Below are 20,365 nucleotides of genomic sequence, written 5' to 3'. Positions count from 1 at the left end.
CAAAACAATTTCCCTGGAAAGGTATAATACTGACTTTTTTTGTGTTTTTAAAAAATTTGCATCTGGACTTGCTTTTCATGAATGTAATAATTTGCTTACTCATCATAATGCTAGGCACTATTTTCTCTTTATTGTGGTAAAATTCATGTTACATAAAATTTACCATTTAAATGTACAGCTCAGTGGCATTGTGTGTCACGTTGTTCGGCAATCATCAACCATACATCTCCAGAGCTCTTGCAAAACTGAAATGGTACCCACTAAACACAATTCCCTATTACTCCCTATTCCCAGCCCCTAGCAATGACCATTCTACTTTCTGTCTCTATGAATCTGACTCCTCTAGGTATCTCATGTAAGTAGAATCATACAATATTTGTTCTTTGCTGTCTGGCATATTTCACTCACATAATGGTCTGACATTTCATCCATGTTGTAGCTATGTGTCAGAATTTTCTTCCTTTCCAAGGTTGAATAATATTCCCTTGTATGTACATACCACATGTACGAACCACATATGGTATTTCTGTTTTGTTTTGTTTTTTTCCGCAGAAATAGCATAGAGATGAATCCATAACAGATGCACCATTTTGCCTTCCCAAGGGCAAGGCACAAGGGTTCCAGTTTCTCTACATCCTTGCCAACACTTGTTTTTTTTTGTTTGTTTTTTTGTTTTGTTTTGTTTTGTTTTGTTTGCGGTACGCGGGCCTCTCACCGCTGCGGCCTCTCCCGTTGCGGAGCACAGGCTCCGGACGCACGGGTTCAGCGGCCATGGCTCACGGGCCCAGCCTCTCTGCGGCATGTAGGATCTTCCCGGGCCGGGGCACGAAGCCGTGTCCCCTGCATCGGCAGGTGGACTCCCAACCACTGTGCCACCAGGGAAGGCCATTTTTATTTTATTTTTTTAAATATAATAGATATCCTAATAAGTGTAAAGTGGTATCTTGTTGTATACTGATTTTTACTGATTGGTATATCTTCTTTGGAGAAATGTCTGTTCAAGTTCTTTCCCCATTTCTTAATCAGGTTGCTTTGTTGAGTTGTAGGAGTTCTTTATATGTTTTGGATATCAGTTTATAAGATTGCAAATATTTTCTTCTATTCTGTGGGTTGCTTTCTTCACTCTGTTGATTTGGTACATAGAAGTTTTTAATTTTGATATACTCAAGTTAATCTATTTGTCTTTTGTTTCCTGTGCTTTTGGTGTCATATTCAAGAAATTGTTGTCAAATCTAATATTACAAAGCATTTCTCAATGCTTTCTAAGAGATTTATAGTTTTAGCTTCTAAGTTTAGGTCTTTGATCCATTATGAGTTAATTTTTGTGTATGATGTAAGGTAAGGGCCCAACTTCATTTTTTTTTGTTTTTGCATGTGGATTTCCAATTTTCCCTGCACCATGTGTTGAAAAGACTGTCCTTTTCCTATTGAATGGTCTTTGCACCCTTGTTGAAATAATTTGACCTATATGCAAAGGTTTATTTCTTGGATCTCTATTCCATTGGTCTATATGGTTTGCATTCTTCTTTAAAAATATTTTTTAGGCTTTACATTTCAAAATCAGCATTCCTAGTACAGCATATAGGAATAAATACAGTGGGAAATATTTTTTCAAGTTTTATTCAGAAATAATTGCCATACATATCTTTATAAGTTTAAGATGTTATAGCATGATGGTTTCATTTACATATATTGTGAAACGAAGATTTTTTAAAATATTTATTTATTTATTTGGCTGCTCTGGGTCTTAGTTGCAGCATGTGGGATCTTAGTTGCGGCATGCGCGATCTAGCTCCCTGATCGGGGATGAACCTAGACCCCCTGCATTGGGAGCATGGAGTGTTAACCACTGGATCACCAGGGAAGTCCCTGCAAGGAAGATTGTTAATTACGCTATTCTGACTAGGAATCCCTGACAACTTTTGTGATGTAAGTCAGGTGACTAACATAGAGATCAGCAAACTTTTTCTCTAAAGGGACAATTTATTGGAGAGACAGAGATTTATTTTAAGAAATTGACACATGTGATTGTGGAGGCTGGCAAATCCAAAATCTGCAGGGTAAACTAGCAGGTTGGAGACCCAGGGAAGGGTTGATGTTATAGCTTGAGTCCAAAGGCCATCTGCTGGCAGAATTCTATCCTTCTTAGGGTACCTCAGTCTGCTTTTGCTTAAGACCTTCAGCTGATACAATGAGACTTACCTACATTATGGAGAATAATCAGCTTGACTCTAAGTCTACTGATTTAAATGTTAATACCATCTGAAGAATATTTTCACAGCAACATACAGGTAGTGTATGTATACAGGTAGTGTTTGACCAAATATCTGGGTACTGTGTCCTAGTCAATTTGACACATAAAATTACCCACCCAGTCAGATAGTAAATATTTTTGGCTTTGTGGACCAAATAATCTCTACTGTGTAGGGGAGGAAAAAGCTTTCCTCAATCTTCCCCCTGGCTGGGTCTGAAAATTAAACTGACAAAGGCATGCAAATTTATTTATGACTTAAAAAAAATTTTTTTGGCTTGCTGTATCCTAGTGCCCTGACCCGGGATGGAACCCCGGATCCTCGGCAGTGAAAGCATGGAGTCCAAACCACTGGACTGCCAGGGAATTCCCCATGCAAATTTATTTAATGTGAGTTTTGTGTGACACGGGAGCCTTCATTTCTAAGGAAATTAACACCTGTAGAAACAGACCTTCAGTATTTTTATGCTAGGTTTGATGAGGAATAGGCAGTTGTGTAGAAATATGATAGGTCAGAGAGGATGAGTTTAGTGTAGAAAACTGGGGGAAATTTATTAAAACCTGTTTGTTCTGATTCTTCTTGGCATCCGTTTGTCTTTGGAAATAAGGATGGTCCTTCCCCCAGGGTATAAGGGAGGGCGTATCTCACATGAGCCTTTTATGACTTGTTTCAGAGGAAGAGGGTTGGGAGAAGATCAAAGTGACCTTCCTGCTTCTGCCATTTTCTCAAACACCTTGAGCTTAAAATATTCAATATGCCAAGGTGCCGTATGTTGGGGTACTATGCCCTTAACCCCATCAGTTGTAACTACTCAACTGTGCAGCTGTAACCATAGGTAATATGTAAACAAATGTACAAAGCTGCTGGGGGATAATAGAAAAAATATATATCAGTATCTACTCCTAGTTCCTGGCATAGAACTCCTAAAACCTTTTAAATTTCCTAAGTAATAAGAACACTAGGAGCATCTCTTTTTCTAATATTTGGTCTTTGACCTCATCCTTGTCACAGGGCTTCTAAATCCCTTGTAAATTCCTACATGATAAGAACACTTGGAGCATCTTCTATTCTAATGAGGTGACTCTGGGTGGGCTCCTGGGTGGCTCCTGGTCACCAGAAAGACAAAGCCATGCTTAGAAGCTTGGAATCGGTCAGCCCCACCCCTCACCTCTCCTTAATAATTGACCATGCCTACGTGAGGAAGCGACCATAAAAATCCCCAAAGTACAGTGTTCCAAGAGCTTCTAGGTTGGTGAACATATCAATGTACTGGGAGGATAATGCACCCCAGGTTCATGGGACAAAACCTCCTATGCTTGGGACCTCCCAGACCTCACCATAAGTATCTCTTCATCAGGCTATTCAGCTGTATCATTTATCATATCCTCTAATAAATCAGCAAATGTAAGTAAAATTTTCCCTAAGTTCTGTGAGTTGCTCTAGCAAATTAATTGAACCTGAAGTGGGAGGAGGTTATAGGAACCTCCAGTTTGTAGCCAAGCCAGACAGAGTGTCAACTGGAAAAAAAAAAAAAAAAAAAAAAAAGCACAACCTAAAAGTTGAGAATTATGTTTTATTCAGCAGATTTTCTGAGGACTTAAGCCCAGAAGACAGCCCCTCAGATAGTTCTGAAGGACTGTTCCCCAGAGGTAAAGGAGGAGCCAAGATATATAGAAATTTTTGCAAAAAACAAACAAAAACTCCCCCAAAACCAGGTAGTGGGAACATTAAAAGACTACTGTTAATTAAAGAAAAAACAGCTATCTCAAGTTAATGAAGTTAACGCTTTTCTTTGTTTGGGAAGATGCAAGAATTTGGGGTCATTGAAATCATTCCTTTGATATGCACCTTAACCATCTAGGGCCATCATCCTGTTTTTCTCCATCCTGAATCCCCTCAGGGTGCACAGTTGGGGGCGACTGCTGTGGCTGATGGCTTCATGGTGGCAACATCCTTTGTTTACTGATATGGCAGTCTACATTCTCTGTCCACAGAAGTTATGGGTAACCTGGGGACATGTTCCTTGCATTTGGAATCTGATGTTGGGTGGGAGCAGTCTTGTGGGACTGAACTATGGGATCTGACCTGTGGGATCACACTATATCGAGGTGGTTAGTGTTAGAATTGAGTTAACTTGTAAGACACCCAGCTGGCATAATGGATAATTTGCTTGTTGTAGAGAAAACGCCACACACATTTGGTGACAAAAGTGTCAGAAGTGAAGTATTGTATGTGAGTCTGGTAATTGTGTAAGGCTAAAGGAGAAACACACAGGAGTTAGGGACCTGGATTTATCCCTACTCAGGGAAAGCCTGGGTTTTTCTTTTTCTTTTTGTAATAAATTTATTTATTTATTTATTTACTTTGGCTGCATTGGGTCTTTGTTGCTGCGCACGGGCTTTCTCTGGTTGCGGCGAGCAGGGGCTACTCTTCGTAGCGGTGCGCAGACTTCTCATTGTGGTGGCTTCTCTTGTGGAGCACGGGCTTTAGGCGCACGGGCTTCAGTAGTTGTGCACACGGGCTCAGTAGTTGTGGTTCGCGGGCTCTAGAGCACAGGCTCAGTATCTGTGGCACAGGGGCTTAGTTGCTCCGCGGCATGTGGGATCTTCCCGTACCAGGGCTCGAAACCGTGTCTCCTGCATTGCCAGGCGATTCTTAACCACTGTGCCACCAGGGAAGCCCGTGCTTGGGTTTTTCTATTCAGGTATGTTCTGCATGTACTTTATTCCTGTATACTGTAATTTGAGCTTCATATAATTTTCATGTGTCACAAAATAGTCTTTCTTTTGATTCCCTCCCAACTATTTAAAAAATGCATAGGCTGTAGGTGGGATTTGATGTAGTTATCTGAGAGTTTAGAGAATTCTTGTCCCAAAGCCTGGAGACACAGTGAGAATGTGTGCAAAATTTGTAGATGGAAGAGTTTCTTTTTATTCCTTGTGTCCTGTTTGACCATTTTCTAGAGGAGTAGGTACTTTCTTCCTCTGTTCAGCCTCTTCATGAGTTGGTCCTGGGATTTTCCAAGAAGGATGCTAATAGGATAATCTCCCTCCTGCAGTTCCCAGGGTTGGGGAGGGATCCTGCAGCAAAGATTTCTCTCTCCTATTCAGCTTTCTTGTGAACCAATTGTGCATGTAGTGAAAGACTGCCACCCAGTGCCTTAAGCAAGGAGCCTAAGGGGGCAGTTTTGGGGCTTTTGTGCTGTTTTCTCTTTTTGCCCAGCTCTCTGCTTGGGCTTGAGGTTCATATATGTGGATTTGTACACATCCTTTGTGGAATAAAAATTATAAGGAGGAGAGCCATTACCCCTACGAGACAGTCATTACAGCATACGGTAGTGGTTAAGAGCAGAGGCACAGGAACCAGGGTGCTGGGCTTGAATCTGGGTTCAACCACCTGTGAACTGTGTGACTTTTGAGTATGGTTCTTCACTGCTCTGGGTCTGTTTCCTAATCTGTAAAAGGGTTGGAGATTGGAAATAACTTATATGGTTGTTATTTGGACTAGTGTTAAAGTACTTCCCAATGACTGGGCATCCTTGCACTGTTTTTCTTTGAGGTTCCCTTTTCCTTATTGATTTCTGTAAGTTCTTGATGTAGTGGGTAGATAATTAATTCATTATCTAAGTATATAGCAAATATATAGTATATATAGTTCTCTTGTCTTTTTTCTTTTAACTTTGTTTATTGTGTCTTTTGCCAGACAAGTTTCCTTGAACAACTTTTTCTGTACCCTTTACTTTTTATTTCATACAGTTCATAAATTCGAATTACAGGAAAAAATCTTTTAAATTAGAATTACAGAGAATTTTTCAGTGGGATGTCTCCCTTCTACCCTTGTCTGTGCGCCTTCTTCTCCTTTATAGGCGGCCATGTTAGGATATTTTTGTATATCATTTTCTGATCAGTTTTATTACCTTAATCAACTTTAATTTCAGAGTAGTTTTATATTTACATAATTATTTTGAAGGTAGTACAGAGAGTTCCCCTGTACCTCATACATATATTCCCCTATTATCAATGTCTTTCTTACATTAACATCGTATATTTGTTACAATAATGAACCAATATTGGTACATTATTATTAACAGAAGTTCATACTTTATTCATGTGCTCAGTTTCTCCGTAATGTCCAGGATCTCATTCAGGATAATACATTTAGTACTTCTGTCTCAAGGCTCTTCTTGGTTGTGACAAGACTCAGAAAGTTTCTCAGCCTTTGTTTTTGATGCCCTTGACAGTTACGGGGATTACTAGTCAGGTATTTTGTAGAATGTCCCTCAATTGGGATTAAAAAAAATTGATTTATAATGCACATACCAGAAAACCTACTTTTTAAAAATTGCACAATTCAGTGCTTTTTAATATATTCTCAATGTTTTACAACCATCCCTACTATCTAATTCCAGAACATTTCATCATTCTGTAAAGAAACACTGTAACCATTAGCAGTCAATCTCCATTTGCCCTTCTCCCATTTCCTGACAATCGCTAATCAGCTTTCTGACTCTATGGATTTGCCTATTTTGAACAATTCATTTAATGGGCTCATAAAAAATATGGCCTTTCACTTAGCATATTCAGCGTTCATCCATTTTGTAGCGTGAATCAATACTTCATTCCTTTTAATGGACAAATGCTATTCCATTGTACATTTATGCCATACCACATATTTTGTTTATCCATTCATCAGTTGATAGACATTTTGGTTGTTTCCACTTTTGACTGTTATAGCAGGGTTGCTATGAAAATTCATGTACAAGTTTTTGCACAGATGTATGTTTTCATTTATTTTGGGTTATATACTTAGGAGTAGAACTGTGGGGAGTCATAGGGTAACTTTATGGTTAAATTTTTAGGTACTCCCAAACTCTTTTCCTGAACTACACTACTTTACATTCCTATGAACCGTGTTAGAAGGTTCCAGTTTCTCCACATCCTCCTTAACATGTGTTATTGTCTTTTTGATTATAGCCCTCCTAGTGAGTGTGAAGTGGCATCTCAACGAGCTATTCATTTGCATTTCCCTAAAGACTGATGATGCTGAGCATCTTTTCATGTGCTGATTGGCCATTTATTTGCCAGTTTTTGGTGAATTATCTAATTCAAATCCTTTGCCCATTAAAATTTTATTTTGTTTTTTTAGTGTTGAATTGTAAGTCTTCTTTTATCAGCTAGTATATGATTTGCAATTTTTTTTTTAGTATTATGCTGGTTGTCTTTTCATTTTCTTAATAGTGATCTTTGAAGCAAAAACTTTAATGTACTTGGGATGAAGTCCAATTTATCTTTTTTTTTGTGGTTGCTTGTGCATTTGATGTCATATCTAAGAAAGCATTGCTTAAGTCGAGGTCACACAAATTTACATTTATGTTTCCTCTAAGAGATTTACATTTTACTCTTACATTTAAGTCTTTGATCCATTTTGAGTTAATTTTTGTATACGGTGTAATGTAGTTCAGATCGGTTTTTGCAGACGCCAGATTCAGTTGTATACAGAATAGTTTTAGTACAGATTTTATGTTCTTTTTTTTTTTTTTTTTTTTTTTTTTGCGGTACGCGGGCCTCTCACTGTTGTGGCCTCTCCCGTTGAGGAGCACAGGCTCCGGATGCGCAGGCTCAGCGGCCACGGCTCACGGGCCCAGCCGCTCCGCGGCATGTGGGATCTTCCCGGACTGGGGCACGAACCCGTGTCCCCTGCATCGGCAGGCGGACTCTCTACCACTGCGCCACCAGGGAAGCCCGATTTTATGTTCTTTAAGCTCATATCTTTGAGTGTTTGAACTGGGATGTCTCGATTTTTTTTTTCTTTTTTTTTTTACAAAACGGAATGATTGGGAGACGTCAGGTTCTAGCTGCACAGTCCTTATATCATAGCTTGCTGGGAAGTCTCCTTTTCTGTATATTCACTACCAAACTGCAGGATATGCTCACCAGGCCTGTAAACTGATTTAAAATATCCGCTTTCAATAAATGAATGAGCCAAAATGGCTGCTGTCTCTAGATCATCTGTAAGGTCAGGGATCCTATCATGCCTTCCCCGGCATCCAAAGGCAGCTTCTGAATACTATAGAGCAGTCAAGAAATTAGGAGAGTAGTCAGACTTGTCAGAAAGAGCAGGCTAGAAAAGGGTGGAGATGAGTCCGGAAACTGACAGTCAAGTACATTAGAGCTTAGAGTGAAGTTTAATTTTGTTTTATCTTAATAATAATTTTTAATTCTGAAAGTAACTAATGATCACTGTAAAAATATAAACATGGTAAAAGTTAAAAAGCAAAACCAAAAAAATCTAAACTGCCACAGCCAAGAGGAGTTTAAAGAAACATGACTACTGAACATAATATTTGTGTTACCTTTCAACAGGAAAAGGATACTGGGGAAAAACCTAAGGAAGTCTGAAAAAGGTACGGACTTTATAAAGTTCACAAAAAATAAATACGCAATTCCCACTCCCCTGGGTGGAAGTACCACTGTAACATTTAGTGAGACTCTAAGAGCCATTAATTGAAGGCTGGTGGTGGCTCCTGGAGTCCCCCCACCCCTAAGGCCCCCGTGCGTTGATCACCTGGGGTCCGAAAGATACCATCCCCCAGTTTTTCCTGTCAGGTAGGGCGCCGGTGCACCTGCAGGGCTGCGGCACCGCTACTGCGGCAAACAGACGCGCATGCGTGCCCAAGGCCCGGTGCTGAGGGGGTTGCCGCGCAGGCGCAGACAAAGCCGGCGTATTTCTTGGTGCCGCCCCGGCAAAGGCCGCGTAGAGTGGAGCTGCTGCCGGAGATGCCTAACGGTGTGTTCTGAGGAGCGGCCAGCGGCGCGATGGAGCGGGCCAGGTCAGCTGTGTGGTGTCTTCCCTCAGAGGAAGCATGGGAAACATTTTTGTTTTCATGATATACCAGGCTTCCAGAACTAGAAGTATTTCAGTATTTACTGGGGATCTGGGCCCTCAAGTTCTTTGTCCGGAGGCTGGATAGGGCACCTTCTGGAGGCTTGGGGCTGGGCTGACCCTCCTCGGGGGTATTCTGTCCGCGCCTTGTCAGGTCTTGGTGCGTCTGCACCATCATTTCGCGTCCCCTCAGACCCTCTCTAGGGTGGCCCTTTGTCCTTGAGGTCCAAGGCCGTGACCGCGGGTGGTGAGGGTACATCGCGGTGGCCACCGCGGTGTGTGAGGTGGGGGAGGGTACAAGGGGTGGGGTAAGTGGGGCCGCAGTACTGGCCAGGGGGCAGCAGGTGCTGTGTCCGCGGAGGCACTGGTGTGTGGCAGTAGTGGGAGGGGGTGGTTGGGGTGGCTCCCGTGGCACTGATATGAAGGGGGCGACGGGGTGACCGCGGTAGCTGTGGCGGGCGTGATTGGAGGGGGTGGCGGAAGTGTGGCGGGGTGGCCTGTGTTGCCACGGTGTGTGGGGACGGCGGGGTGACACCGATGACGGGGGCCGCAGGGTGGCGGTGGGGCCGTGACAGGGCTGGGGGTCTCGCGGAGTGGCCCTCTGGGCAGTGGTAGAGGGGGTTGAGGGGGAGGGGCAGGGGTGGGGGCGGGCAGTTGGAGGAGCCCATTAATTTGAAGAAAAGAAAACGTTCAATTTTCTGTGACTAGTGGTGCTCTTAGAATTTGAATACTGTGGCGAAACTCCTACCCTGCGCCTCAACTGAAGGGGTGGCTGCAGAAATGTCTGGTCCTTATATACTTAAGTCCTTTATATTTCTCACATTTGTGGGTTTGGTGTAAGATGAGGGATGTGATGTCCACAGCCTGTTTAGTGCATCTTGCGGGGGGACCTGCCAGGTTCTGGGATGTGACGTGTAGGGGTGTTTCTCGTTCGCATAGGTTTTCCCTGCGTTTGGAATGAGAATTTCGAAGGCCACCCCGGGAGTGCGCGGGGGCCGGTGTCGCGTCACTGCCATTGTGCAGCTCCGCGAAGATGGCTGCTGCCGCAGCTGTATGGGTCTGCGCAGGCGCGAGGGGTGGGGGTGGGGGTGCTGCCCCTCCCCCCAGTGCCGCAGTGTGGGAGGGGCAGCTGTGCCACTTCTGCCTGGCAGGGGTGTCAGCCGCACCCTCTGCAAAGCGACGCCCTAGGTAGAGGAGGCGGGCCTGGGTGGGTGGCTGCCGCGTCCTAATGCCGCAGTAGGGAAGGTGTGGGTTCAGGGTGCGCAGGCGCAGCAGCGACGACACCACTTCCCCCCTGCAATGGGGCATGCTGCGGGGGAAGGGGTTTGCGCAGTCTTTGCTGTGTGGGGCGGCCAGCCACCTCCTTCACCTGTGTGCCCAATCCCAGTTTTCTTCCCTACTGTGCTGCAGTGGGGGGAGGGGGAGGGGAGGAAGGAGACAGGTTTGCTCAGCCTCTGCCTGGCGTTCCACCATTTCCCTGCGGTGCCGCAGTGGAGTGGGGAAGGTGGGGAGATAAGAGATTTATACAGGGGGCAGTTTGTACATTCTTTGCCTGCCTGGAATGGCAGGGCAGCCGCACTGTGCCCCTGGTTTTCTGTTACGCTTAAGGGAAAGGCAGGGGCCTGGAGGGCAAGAGAGGTGAGGGCATTCCGGGATTTACTGTGCTACTTAAGACAGTCTCCATCACCGGTGCAGGAGCTTTTCCTTTTTTGTAGATTCTCCCTAGGTTGTACTGTGAACAGTCTTAGTTGTTCGCCACATTCAGGTGGCTTCAGTATCCCTTTAGACAACTCCCGTTCCTATAACCTCTGATTTCAACTTTCCAGGTTATATAATTCCACAACTGCATCTCTTTTAAGTGTCTGTCGTATTTCTTAATCGCTGGATATTTCATTGGTGATGTCATCTTTATAGATACTTTCCTTAAATCAGGGGGTCGCAGCTCCTCCAGGGCTCCTAGGAACTGAGGGCCGAGTTCTGCTTGCTCAAGGAGAACTGGAGAGAGAAAGTAGAATGGGTGTATGTGGGATTAGTGAATTCTTGCCCTTAATCGGATTTTTAAATTAATGGTTTCGTTCCATCATTTTTGAAGTTGGAGCTGCTGTGAATATTTGCTGAGAAAGGATAATTAACAAAGTAACTATTCCTGTATTACGTATTCCACTACTTTGACTTTTGAGGGGTTATTTTTAAGGACTTTCTTTGCAGGATTTTGATGTGCTTGCCTTTTTTTTTTTCTCGTGCATCATAAACAGTACGCCTGGTTGTGTGCTAAGTTAGAATGTAATTAAGGAAAATGTAAATTCAGAAGCCTGGGAAGCTTTGTTCTGGAATTATTTTCGAGTAGTTTGAAAAATAGCAGGAGTCTGGTATTTTGCGATACTTATGATTTGCACCTATTTTTTTTTCTGCTTGTAGGAAGATAGTGCTTCAAATATGAACTTCTGATCATTTGGCCCTTTGCAAGATGAGTGTGCATCATTCCTGGTCCGCCATTTTGTAGTCTTGCCCTCGGGCTCAGGACCTCAATATGGCGGACCCTGTGGAAAGAGCTGAAGTTTGAAGGTCTCTCTCCTGCCTTGTGAATATTTGGTATAGTACCACGGCTTTTTGAGAATGGGGAGGGAGTGTGAACGCTTTCTGAAGTTTAGAGCAAGGACACTTAGTCGAAGGACTGTGTGTTGTTTTCTAAAGCAAGGTACGTTGAGCAAGAGTTGTTGATGGTTAAGGCCGCATCCTTCACTAATAAAGGTTTGGCAGAGAAGTTTATTTTCTGGTTCCTGAATGCTGGGTGGCTCAGAATTCTTGATGATTCTGTAGCGTTTTTTTTTTGGAGGCACTGATCGTCTTATGTTTGTTGGAAGATCACAGACTGGGATTACCTCACATTATCTTAGTGGTTTTTATTTCTCATTCTTGAGGTCCTAGTCATTGAGTTTATAATTGAGGTTTTTTTGGGGAGAGGTGTAAGGTATCCTAAATATTTGATAGAATATTAGGCCGTTAGGAAAAATAGTGTGATCTCACACATTTTCTTTTCAGTGCATTTCCAGATTAGTATTTTTTTTAATGAAAGTGATTTTGGAGCAAAAAATTAACATTATGTACATATAACAACATTTTATTTCCTTAAATGCTAATTTCCTGAAATGTTCACTTTTGATGAAATCCTATTTATGGATTTCTTTCTCATTAGGTACTTTAGGTGTTGTCACATTGCCTAATCAAAGGTCAAGGAGATTAGCAAAGTATATTCAGTACTTTTACCATTTAAAAATCTGGTATGTGATTTTTTTAAAAAAATGGTCTTTTCTAATGCCTGATTAGAACATTGAAGTTTTTGAAGCAAGAAAACGATTTGGGGTTATTGGTAAGCTATTTTGGTTACTTTGCATAATCTTAAACATGAATTCTAAAAGCACAGGTTCAGGGAATTATCTTTTGGGATGTGTCCTTTGAATTCTGCCTTTGAAATACTACATTGCATGACTTGTGTAAAATGCCTTTCTCTCCTTTCTGATTTGACATTTTAAAATTTCAATTTCATGAGTGGTTCCTGTAGTTTCTAATCTGGATGACCCAAGTAGATTTCATGTTCAGATCCCTTGAGCAGACATTTTGTGCGCTGTTCTGAAGATTATAATGTCAGTGGCTATGTTTCTTTTTTTTTAAACAGTTTTAAAATTTCTTATTTTGCAAATCCTAAGAAGCATTTGCACAAGAGTTTGCTTAGACATTTTGAAATTTAAATTTTATTCTTTATTCCACTATACAAAATGATCTATCATAGTAAAATATTTTTCAAACCATTTTTAGAATCAACGTTGTTATTTTTTCAGGGATATGTAGGTATGGGTAGTATGCCTGTATATAAATGTATCTCTGTAAGTGTATAGTTTTATATCTGTATGTGTGAATATATGTAGGAATAAACAATTTTGCTTAATTTTTTGATAGTTTTTCTCCCAAGTTTTCTGACGTCAGGGATGCTAAAGGGAGAAAGTGGTTTTACGATAGATTTTGGCTATTGGTGGATAAAGATATTCTAAGATTTCAATTTTACTTTTTTTTCTTTTCAGTTTTATTGAGATATAATTGACATACATCACTCTACCATGTTTTAATTAGATTTAATTAGGTTAATTAGAGGAGTTTAAAAACTCCATCATACTAAATAGAGTTCTAAATATAATCTTTATTTACTTATTTGTTTGGTTGCCTTGGGTCTTAGTTGCAGCACATGGGATCTTCATTGCGGCATGCAGCATCTTTCATCACAGCGTGCAGGCTCTCTAGTTGTGGCGTGGGCTCAGTAGTTGTGGTGAACGGGCTTAGTTGACCTGTGGCATGTGGGATCTTAGTTCCCTGACCAGGGATTGAACCCACGTTCCCTTCATTGGAAGGCAAATTCTTAACCACTGGACCACCAGGGAAGTCCCTATAATCTTTAAAGAAATGGTTATTTCAAAAATTGATGAAATGTATGAAACAAATCCTCTTTCTGCTTCAGGGACCGTTTACACCTGAGACGGACCACAGAACAGCACGTACCAGAGGTAGAAGTCCAAGTCAAACGGAGAAGAACAGCCTCACTGAGCAACCAGGAGTGAGTACAGTCAGCGTTGAGAACCAATGTAGGGCATTTTCAAATTGGAACAAAGTATCTTGTGATCAGGGGCTTGAAATGAATTTAATTAATGAAAGAAGCTTGTGCATGTTATATTGATATAGCAAAAAAGCAGTTAAATTATCCTTAACCATGCCATCCTAACTTAACTCAACTTTTGTTAAAATTTTAGTAATACGTATTTCCCTTTTTTCCATATAGTGTGGGTGAGTGGTATCTTCATAAAATTCTACATCTTTCAACATATTTATATTAAAATTATTTCTGCTGTATTTATATTGTTACTGAGTCACTTTTTCTGTGCTTGCAAAATGTTCTGTGCTTTGAAGAGTTGTTAATTTATGTATTCATGCTTGCTCTGCAATATTTAGAATTTTATTTTTAGTTAGTACATTTATCCAGTTAAAAACTTGTATACATTTTTTCCCTTCATTTATTTAGGATATGCATATGTGTTTCTAGAAGGGACATTTCAATTAAAAATATATTAACATTTCTAATGACATGGTATATATTGAGTCTACAGTTATGTGCATTTTGTCATTACCACAAATCTTGACAGTATCTGTGGGTAACATCATTTTTCTTTCCTAAAGCTGTTATTTTTCAAAATTATAAGTATTAGTAATATATGAATATAATCTCTTCTTAAAACACATAATTTTGAGATAAAAAGTGAGTGCCTACTTCAGTATACCACTAGTCCATTCCCCTTCTCTCTCCAGATATAATCCTCAGGTACTTTGATCTCTATTGTTTCAAACCTTTTCCTGTGCATTCATGCGTACACACATGGGGTGAGGGGAGGCATCTTTGTGATTTGTTTGTTTACATACATGAGATTTATTCTGTAACAATGTGCCTTGGTGATCTTTCCATGTACATATAAAAATACCTTATTTTACAAAGTGCAGAATATGGTGTTGTAATAACAGTTACATTTATCATTAGCTTACTGTTGGATATTTAGGTTGTTTGCTTTTCTTAGTTATTACAATGAAGGTAAGAGCAGTCAATCTGAAAATTAATATTGCAGTTGTCCCTTGAATAACAAGGGAGTTGGGGTGCAACCCCCCACATAGGCAAAAATCCCCGTATATCTTTTGAGTTCTCCCGAATTTAACTGCTAATAGCCTGCTGTTGACCAGAAGCCTTACTGATAACATAAACAGTTGATTAACACATATTTTTATGTTAAATGTATATCTACATATATTTTATGCATTCATGACATACCTAACTTTTTCTTTTTTTGATATTTCTATCCTCTGTGGTTTGTCCGCAAGTTTTTTCAAATTGTCACAAATCTCCAAAAACTTTTCCAATATATTTATTGGAAAAAAACTCAACATATAAGTAGACCCACGCAATTCAAACCCATGTTCAAGGGTCAGCTGTAGTTATTAATATTTATTTGTATTTTATTTCACTTCTTCAAATATAAAGCTTTTTACAGAAATTGTTGTAAAAAGTGGATAACGTTTTGCATCTTATTTTTGTTATTTGTTCATTTTATATGTGGAAAAATTTCAGTATATTTGCACGTTTAAAATTATTGGTGAGGCGAAAGATTTCTCCATTTTCCCATGTTTATTTTACTTATTCTTCATAGTTCATTATTCTTTCCTTTGTTACATTTTCGTTTTGGAAATTACTTTGAAAAAGAATATTTAAGAATGAATATTTTATATAGTTTGTCCTTTATAATAGGCATTTGCCTATTTTCTTTTATATGGTAATGTCATTTTTCCCCTTCAGTCTCTTGTAACTTCAGAGTTTTTAAAAGTGCCGTTTTATCCTTCCCAGAGTCTCTAGAAATATCTTGAGGTAGTTTAGAGATTGGTGGAGGTATGGGTGGAGGGGATTTCTTGGGGGAAGATATTTGTTAGTGGGTGAAGGTTCTATCATATTTGTTATATTTTATTAGAGACTTTATCCAGTGCAGCATCAATGTGGACCAGTATAACAGATTATCATATCCTAATCTTGTAAAATACTGCTTTAGGTGTCATTAGTTTGTCAGTATCTATGGAAATATTTTGTTGCTTTTGAAGAAGAAATAACTTCATTTTCCTGATGTCTGTTATGTATATTATGTAAAAATACTAGAGGGTGCTGCACTAGGGGAAGAATCTGAGGGGAGTTTTGAGTTAGGAAAATAGTATAGTTTCCCCAGCTACCTTTACCCACTTTGTGAGTGGATTATAGGAACAGGTAAGCAGTACTGATATTCTCTAAGCCCAGCTTTAATCCTGAGTCATCTAGTTAGCATTAACTTTGGTGTGATCCCAGAGGCCCACCATGAATAACAAAGATACTGCTATCACTTGTTAAACTCACAGGATTAGAGGTTACCTCCTAGGAACCATGGACAAAGTTCAGCCTAATTATTTATTATATAACAGAATGTTAAAAATGTTACTTAAAAACTACAGAAAATAGCGGAAAACCTTTTATCACAGTCCCATTTTCAAATCCAGCTGCTGTTGAATATTTTCATATATATATACTTATCAACAGGGGCAGAATTGGCTGGTGATTTTTTTTTTTCGTGCTTGTATTATTAGCCAGCAACTGTGTAACCTCCTGCATTTCTTATCCTCAGGATCAGATTCACAGCCAGATGACTGATAGGTAGGAATATGTTGAGCATTTTTTTCCAGAATTCTCTGATGACTGATAGATGGTTGTTTACATAGTTTAAGAGCTTAAATAGCCTGGGCCCTGGAAGTTCTTTGTTTCAGGTAGTGACTTCTTGTCAGCATGAATGACAGCCTTAATGTCTCCCTGGAAATGCCTTAACAAATGCCCACCTCCCTCCTTGGGGGTTAAAGAATTGTTTCCAGATTGGAAAGTAAGTAATGGATATTATACTGATGGTACTTTCACAGGGCATTTTAAACAAAAAGAGCTCTTTTTTTTTTTTTTTTTAAGTTCCTTGCTAGTATCCCCCAAGAGGGTAAGTATCCCTCAGTCCCAGTAACTCTGTGTGGAGTCTCCTGTTTTATACTTTCTTCATAAGGTAATGGCATGCTCTGACCCTAAATGAAGGATCTCCTTAAATGTAAGGGTCTCTGTGTTTTCTTTCACATTGTTATCTATATAGGAAAATGTCTTTTCATTTATGTGTATTGTGCTCTTGTCATAGGTGTCACCTGTATCCAAGGCGATCTCAGCAGCAGCAGCAAGTACCTGTGGTGGATTTCCAGGCGGAACTGAGACAGGCATTCTTAGCTGAGACACCAAGAGGTGGTTAAAGCAGTATTGGAACACCCAGGTAGCTGATTCCAAGAGAGCAAACAAAACAAAACAGGTTAGAGCTGATGCAGTCATGATCAAGAATAAAGAACTAATTAAAGGGTAGGGTGTTTGGAGGTCATTTAATCATTTGGGATATGTCCAAAGAAATTTTTTTTTCTTAAAGGCTTCATACAAATAAACACATAGCAGAAAGTTTAAAAAAGTAAAAAGCAGGATCTTAATGCTTTTACCCTGATACTTGTCATGTATTACTTTTCAGACATTGTATAGTCCTTGCTTTTTTAGGTAGTTTTTTTTTTTTGCGGTACGTGGGCCTCTCACTGTTGTGGCCTCTCCCGTTGCGGAGCACAGGCTCCGGACGCACAGGCTCAGCGGCCATGGCTCACGGGCCTAGCCACTCTGCGGCATGTGGAATCTTCCCAGACTGGGGCACGAACCCGTGTCCCCTGCATCGGCAGGTGGACTCTCAACCACTGTGCCACCAGGGAAGCCCTAGGTAGTTTTATTCATATTTAACTTTTACTGATTTTCACCTTAACATGAAAAATATTTCATTATAAATAGCTGCTGAATATCCTGCTAATATGTTTTATAATTTCTTTTTGTGAGAGACTTCATTTTTTCTGCTGGTAGTTTGAAATAAAGCTTCAGTGAATTGCTTTGCATAAAACTTTAGATAGGATCATTTCCTTGGATATGCAGATGTAAAAATAAATTGAGTCAAGGAATTTGAAATTAAGGTACATTTTCTGAATTGTATTATGAATTATTATATTAGTCTATTGTAATGAAAAAATATAGTGCCAGTTACACTTTCATCTTCATTGTTTATGTTAATTGTATATAATTTGTTTCTATTGAATTATAAATACACATCACATCCATTAGCAAATGAGAAGCTAAGTATTTCCCATGCTTATTTACTAATTATTTTTTTGTTTTATCTTTTTCTTACCTTTTTTTACCAATCTGTTTGAATCAGCTGACAATGTAATAAAGCTATAAACCTATGATTTTTCAATGTTAAGTAGATGTATTTACAGTGTGTCTTGTGTTCGTTGCTTAGATTTTTAGGAAAACACTATTAATTTTGATTTAATACTTTATTTTTCCTTTCCAGCTTTTTAAAAATTAAGATCTCAATCCAAAGGGTTTAATATATACCTTTTAGAAACTATGAGAGGAAAGGGGTTTATAGATGAGTTTTCTTCTAGATTTTCTTTATTTCTATTTTGAAATATGACCCCTCAACTCAAATTAATTAGGCCTGTTTATGGCCATCATTTCAAATTTTAAAGCAAAGGGAAAACCCTCCCCAGCTGAATCCTTTACCCATCATTCTCCAGTAATTGATTGGATTTGATTGCAAGACAGTGGAATTGATTTCAGGGGATAGAATCTGATCATTGTCCTCAGCTGTTCCCCAGAGTAAGGGCATTTTTAAATGAGTAAGTGTGCATAATTGACTATTTTTAACCAAGAATTTTTTGGCTCCTCAGTGCAGTTTACATACTCTTGTAAGTGCCTGAGTAAAGTATTATTTAAATTATACATTATGATCTGTAAGTAGGGCCATCCAGTTTTCTGAGTTTCAAGTGCTTGTTTCATCTAAACAGTACTAGGTACTAGGATTGTTACAGAGCAGGAGTTGGTAAAGTATCTGGCCCATTTATTGCCTGTTTTTGTAAATTTATTGGCACACAGCCATGTCTGTTTATTTACGTATGGCCTGTGGCTGTTATTGGCAGTACAGTGGCAGATGGGAGTATTTGTGACAGATTGAATGGCAGGCAAAGCCTACAATATTTATTATCTTTCCCTTTAAAAGAAAAAGTTGGCTAATCTCTCTCTTAGAGAACCACTTTCAAAGATGAAAACACTAAGGTGGAGCCAGTAGGGGAGTGGTGATAATATACAGTGTGGTGAAGGGAAAGGGGTTGTAGAAGGAGAGTATATGAAGTAAATATTCCAGGGTAGAGAACCAGATGAATTTCTGGGATAAGGGTCAGGTCTAAGACTAGTGCTAAAGTCTGCTATACATGTAAATGGGTAAAGGTGTTTTAACAATTGATATGTTTTCTTTTTCATTATAAAAATCTAAATCATGTGACTGATAGCCAAGAAAAATGGGAAGTAAACCACAGACTTTACCCATGTTTCAACCGCAGCAGCATGAGGTTGAATTTTCTTTCATTTTGCCCTTTTGCTTTTCTTTTGAAAATGTAGTTAATTGTAATCATGCTTTTAAACTATTCCACTTATATGTATATCATTAATGTTCCTTCATTTTATTACATAGTCCTCACAATTATCATTTGTAATGAATAAATGATGGTCCGTTCATGATTTACTTTTCCTTTGTACTTGTGTTTTTTCCCCTAGTTTGCTATGCTGTTATGAATATTAGTTCTATATTTTTAAGATATATTTGGTATTTTTAATTTATTAGGGTAAGGATCCAATTTTCGGCTTAGGGTATAAATACTAGTATGATTCTTAAATGTTTTGTTATGTTGCTTTCTAACAGCATCATAAGCAGTGTTGATTTGCCATCAAGAATACTTACTAGAGTGATAATTTCTTAGTACCACCTTTGTTGTCTTTTTTTTCCCTTTGATAAATAAACGGTTTCAAAAAGGGAAACATTGTTTTCCTCTGGTTTAAATGGCATTGCTTTGTGGATTAGTAGTTTCCACTTATTTGTGTTTTCTCATGTTAGACTTTTTACATTTTTTTTTTTTTCTGTGAAGGGTCTGTTATTTAACCAGGAGAATGAACACTATTACCATTATTCTGTGACTTCTCATTTCCTACATGTTGCTTGGCCAAGTCTGACCATCATATCCTTTGATTTAAGGAAGCTTTACATATTTACGTAGTTTAATCATTTCGAACTCCACACTTTTCAAAAGTTTGATAACTTCCTCCTCTGAGGAATCCCAGGATGTTTTTGGTCAGGGACTCTGGGCCATTTATTTGCTTATTTGCACTTTCTTCAGGATATTTGCCGTAACTGCTAATTCCTTAATGCAGTGTGATATTGCTGCTCTTGTCTTCTTCCTCATAAAGCATTTTGTTCTCCTTTACTGTAGAGATACATTTGATCATTCTGCAAAGTGATATATCTCCTTTCCCTTACAAGGGTTCATGATTATGGTGTGCTAAATTTAGGGACGAGAGATAATTGTTCCTAAATATCAAGTCCCTCTCATTAAGGGAAGCCTTTCTTAACCTCCCCAGTCAGTCAACCCCTATTCTGAGTGAAATGTATATCCTATTATGCAAATTATTTTATACATTTACATCCCCAGTTCTGAGGTCTCCAGTTCTTTAGTCCATGACT

The 20,365-nt window shown here is 39.4% G+C and overlaps 1 protein-coding gene across 3 annotated transcripts; it reads left to right on the top strand.

Moving 5' to 3' along the window:
- Positions 1-8,991: 8,991 nt before the first annotated feature.
- Positions 8,992-19,372, top strand: SNURF (SNRPN upstream open reading frame). Of its 3 annotated transcripts, none has more exons than XR_009531642.1 (4): positions 8,992-9,081; positions 11,553-11,699; positions 13,645-13,768; positions 16,910-16,988. XR_009531642.1 is itself a non-coding variant. In XM_060095109.1 (3 exons), exons 1-3 carry the CDS (start codon positions 9,068-9,070, stop codon positions 17,016-17,018), a joined length of 219 nt encoding a protein of 72 aa, XP_059951092.1. In that variant the 5' UTR covers positions 8,994-9,067; the 3' UTR covers positions 17,019-19,372. The 3 variants fall into 3 exon arrangements, 1 of the variants encoding a protein (XP_059951092.1); XR_009531641.1 differs by having other exon boundaries at positions 11,553-11,726; XM_060095109.1 differs by lacking the exon at positions 11,553-11,699 and having other exon boundaries at positions 8,994-9,081; positions 13,645-13,740; positions 16,910-19,372.
- The last annotated feature ends 993 nt before the right edge of the window (positions 19,373-20,365 follow it).

This window comes from Mesoplodon densirostris, chromosome 4 (genome assembly GCF_025265405.1).
Source record: "Mesoplodon densirostris isolate mMesDen1 chromosome 4, mMesDen1 primary haplotype, whole genome shotgun sequence".
Classification (NCBI taxonomy): Eukaryota; Metazoa; Chordata; class Mammalia; order Artiodactyla; family Ziphiidae; genus Mesoplodon; species Mesoplodon densirostris.
The sequence above is the reverse complement of the archived record's forward strand: the minus strand, read 5'-3'. Positions and strand labels throughout refer to the sequence as shown.

Bases quoted from the DNA above. Each gene is read 5' to 3' on its own strand.
- SNURF (XM_060095109.1), top strand. The intron at 13,741-16,909 runs GTGAGTACAGTC...CTCTTGTCATAG, and splicing joins GCCTCACTGAGCAACCAGGA to GTGTCACCTGTATCCAAGGC.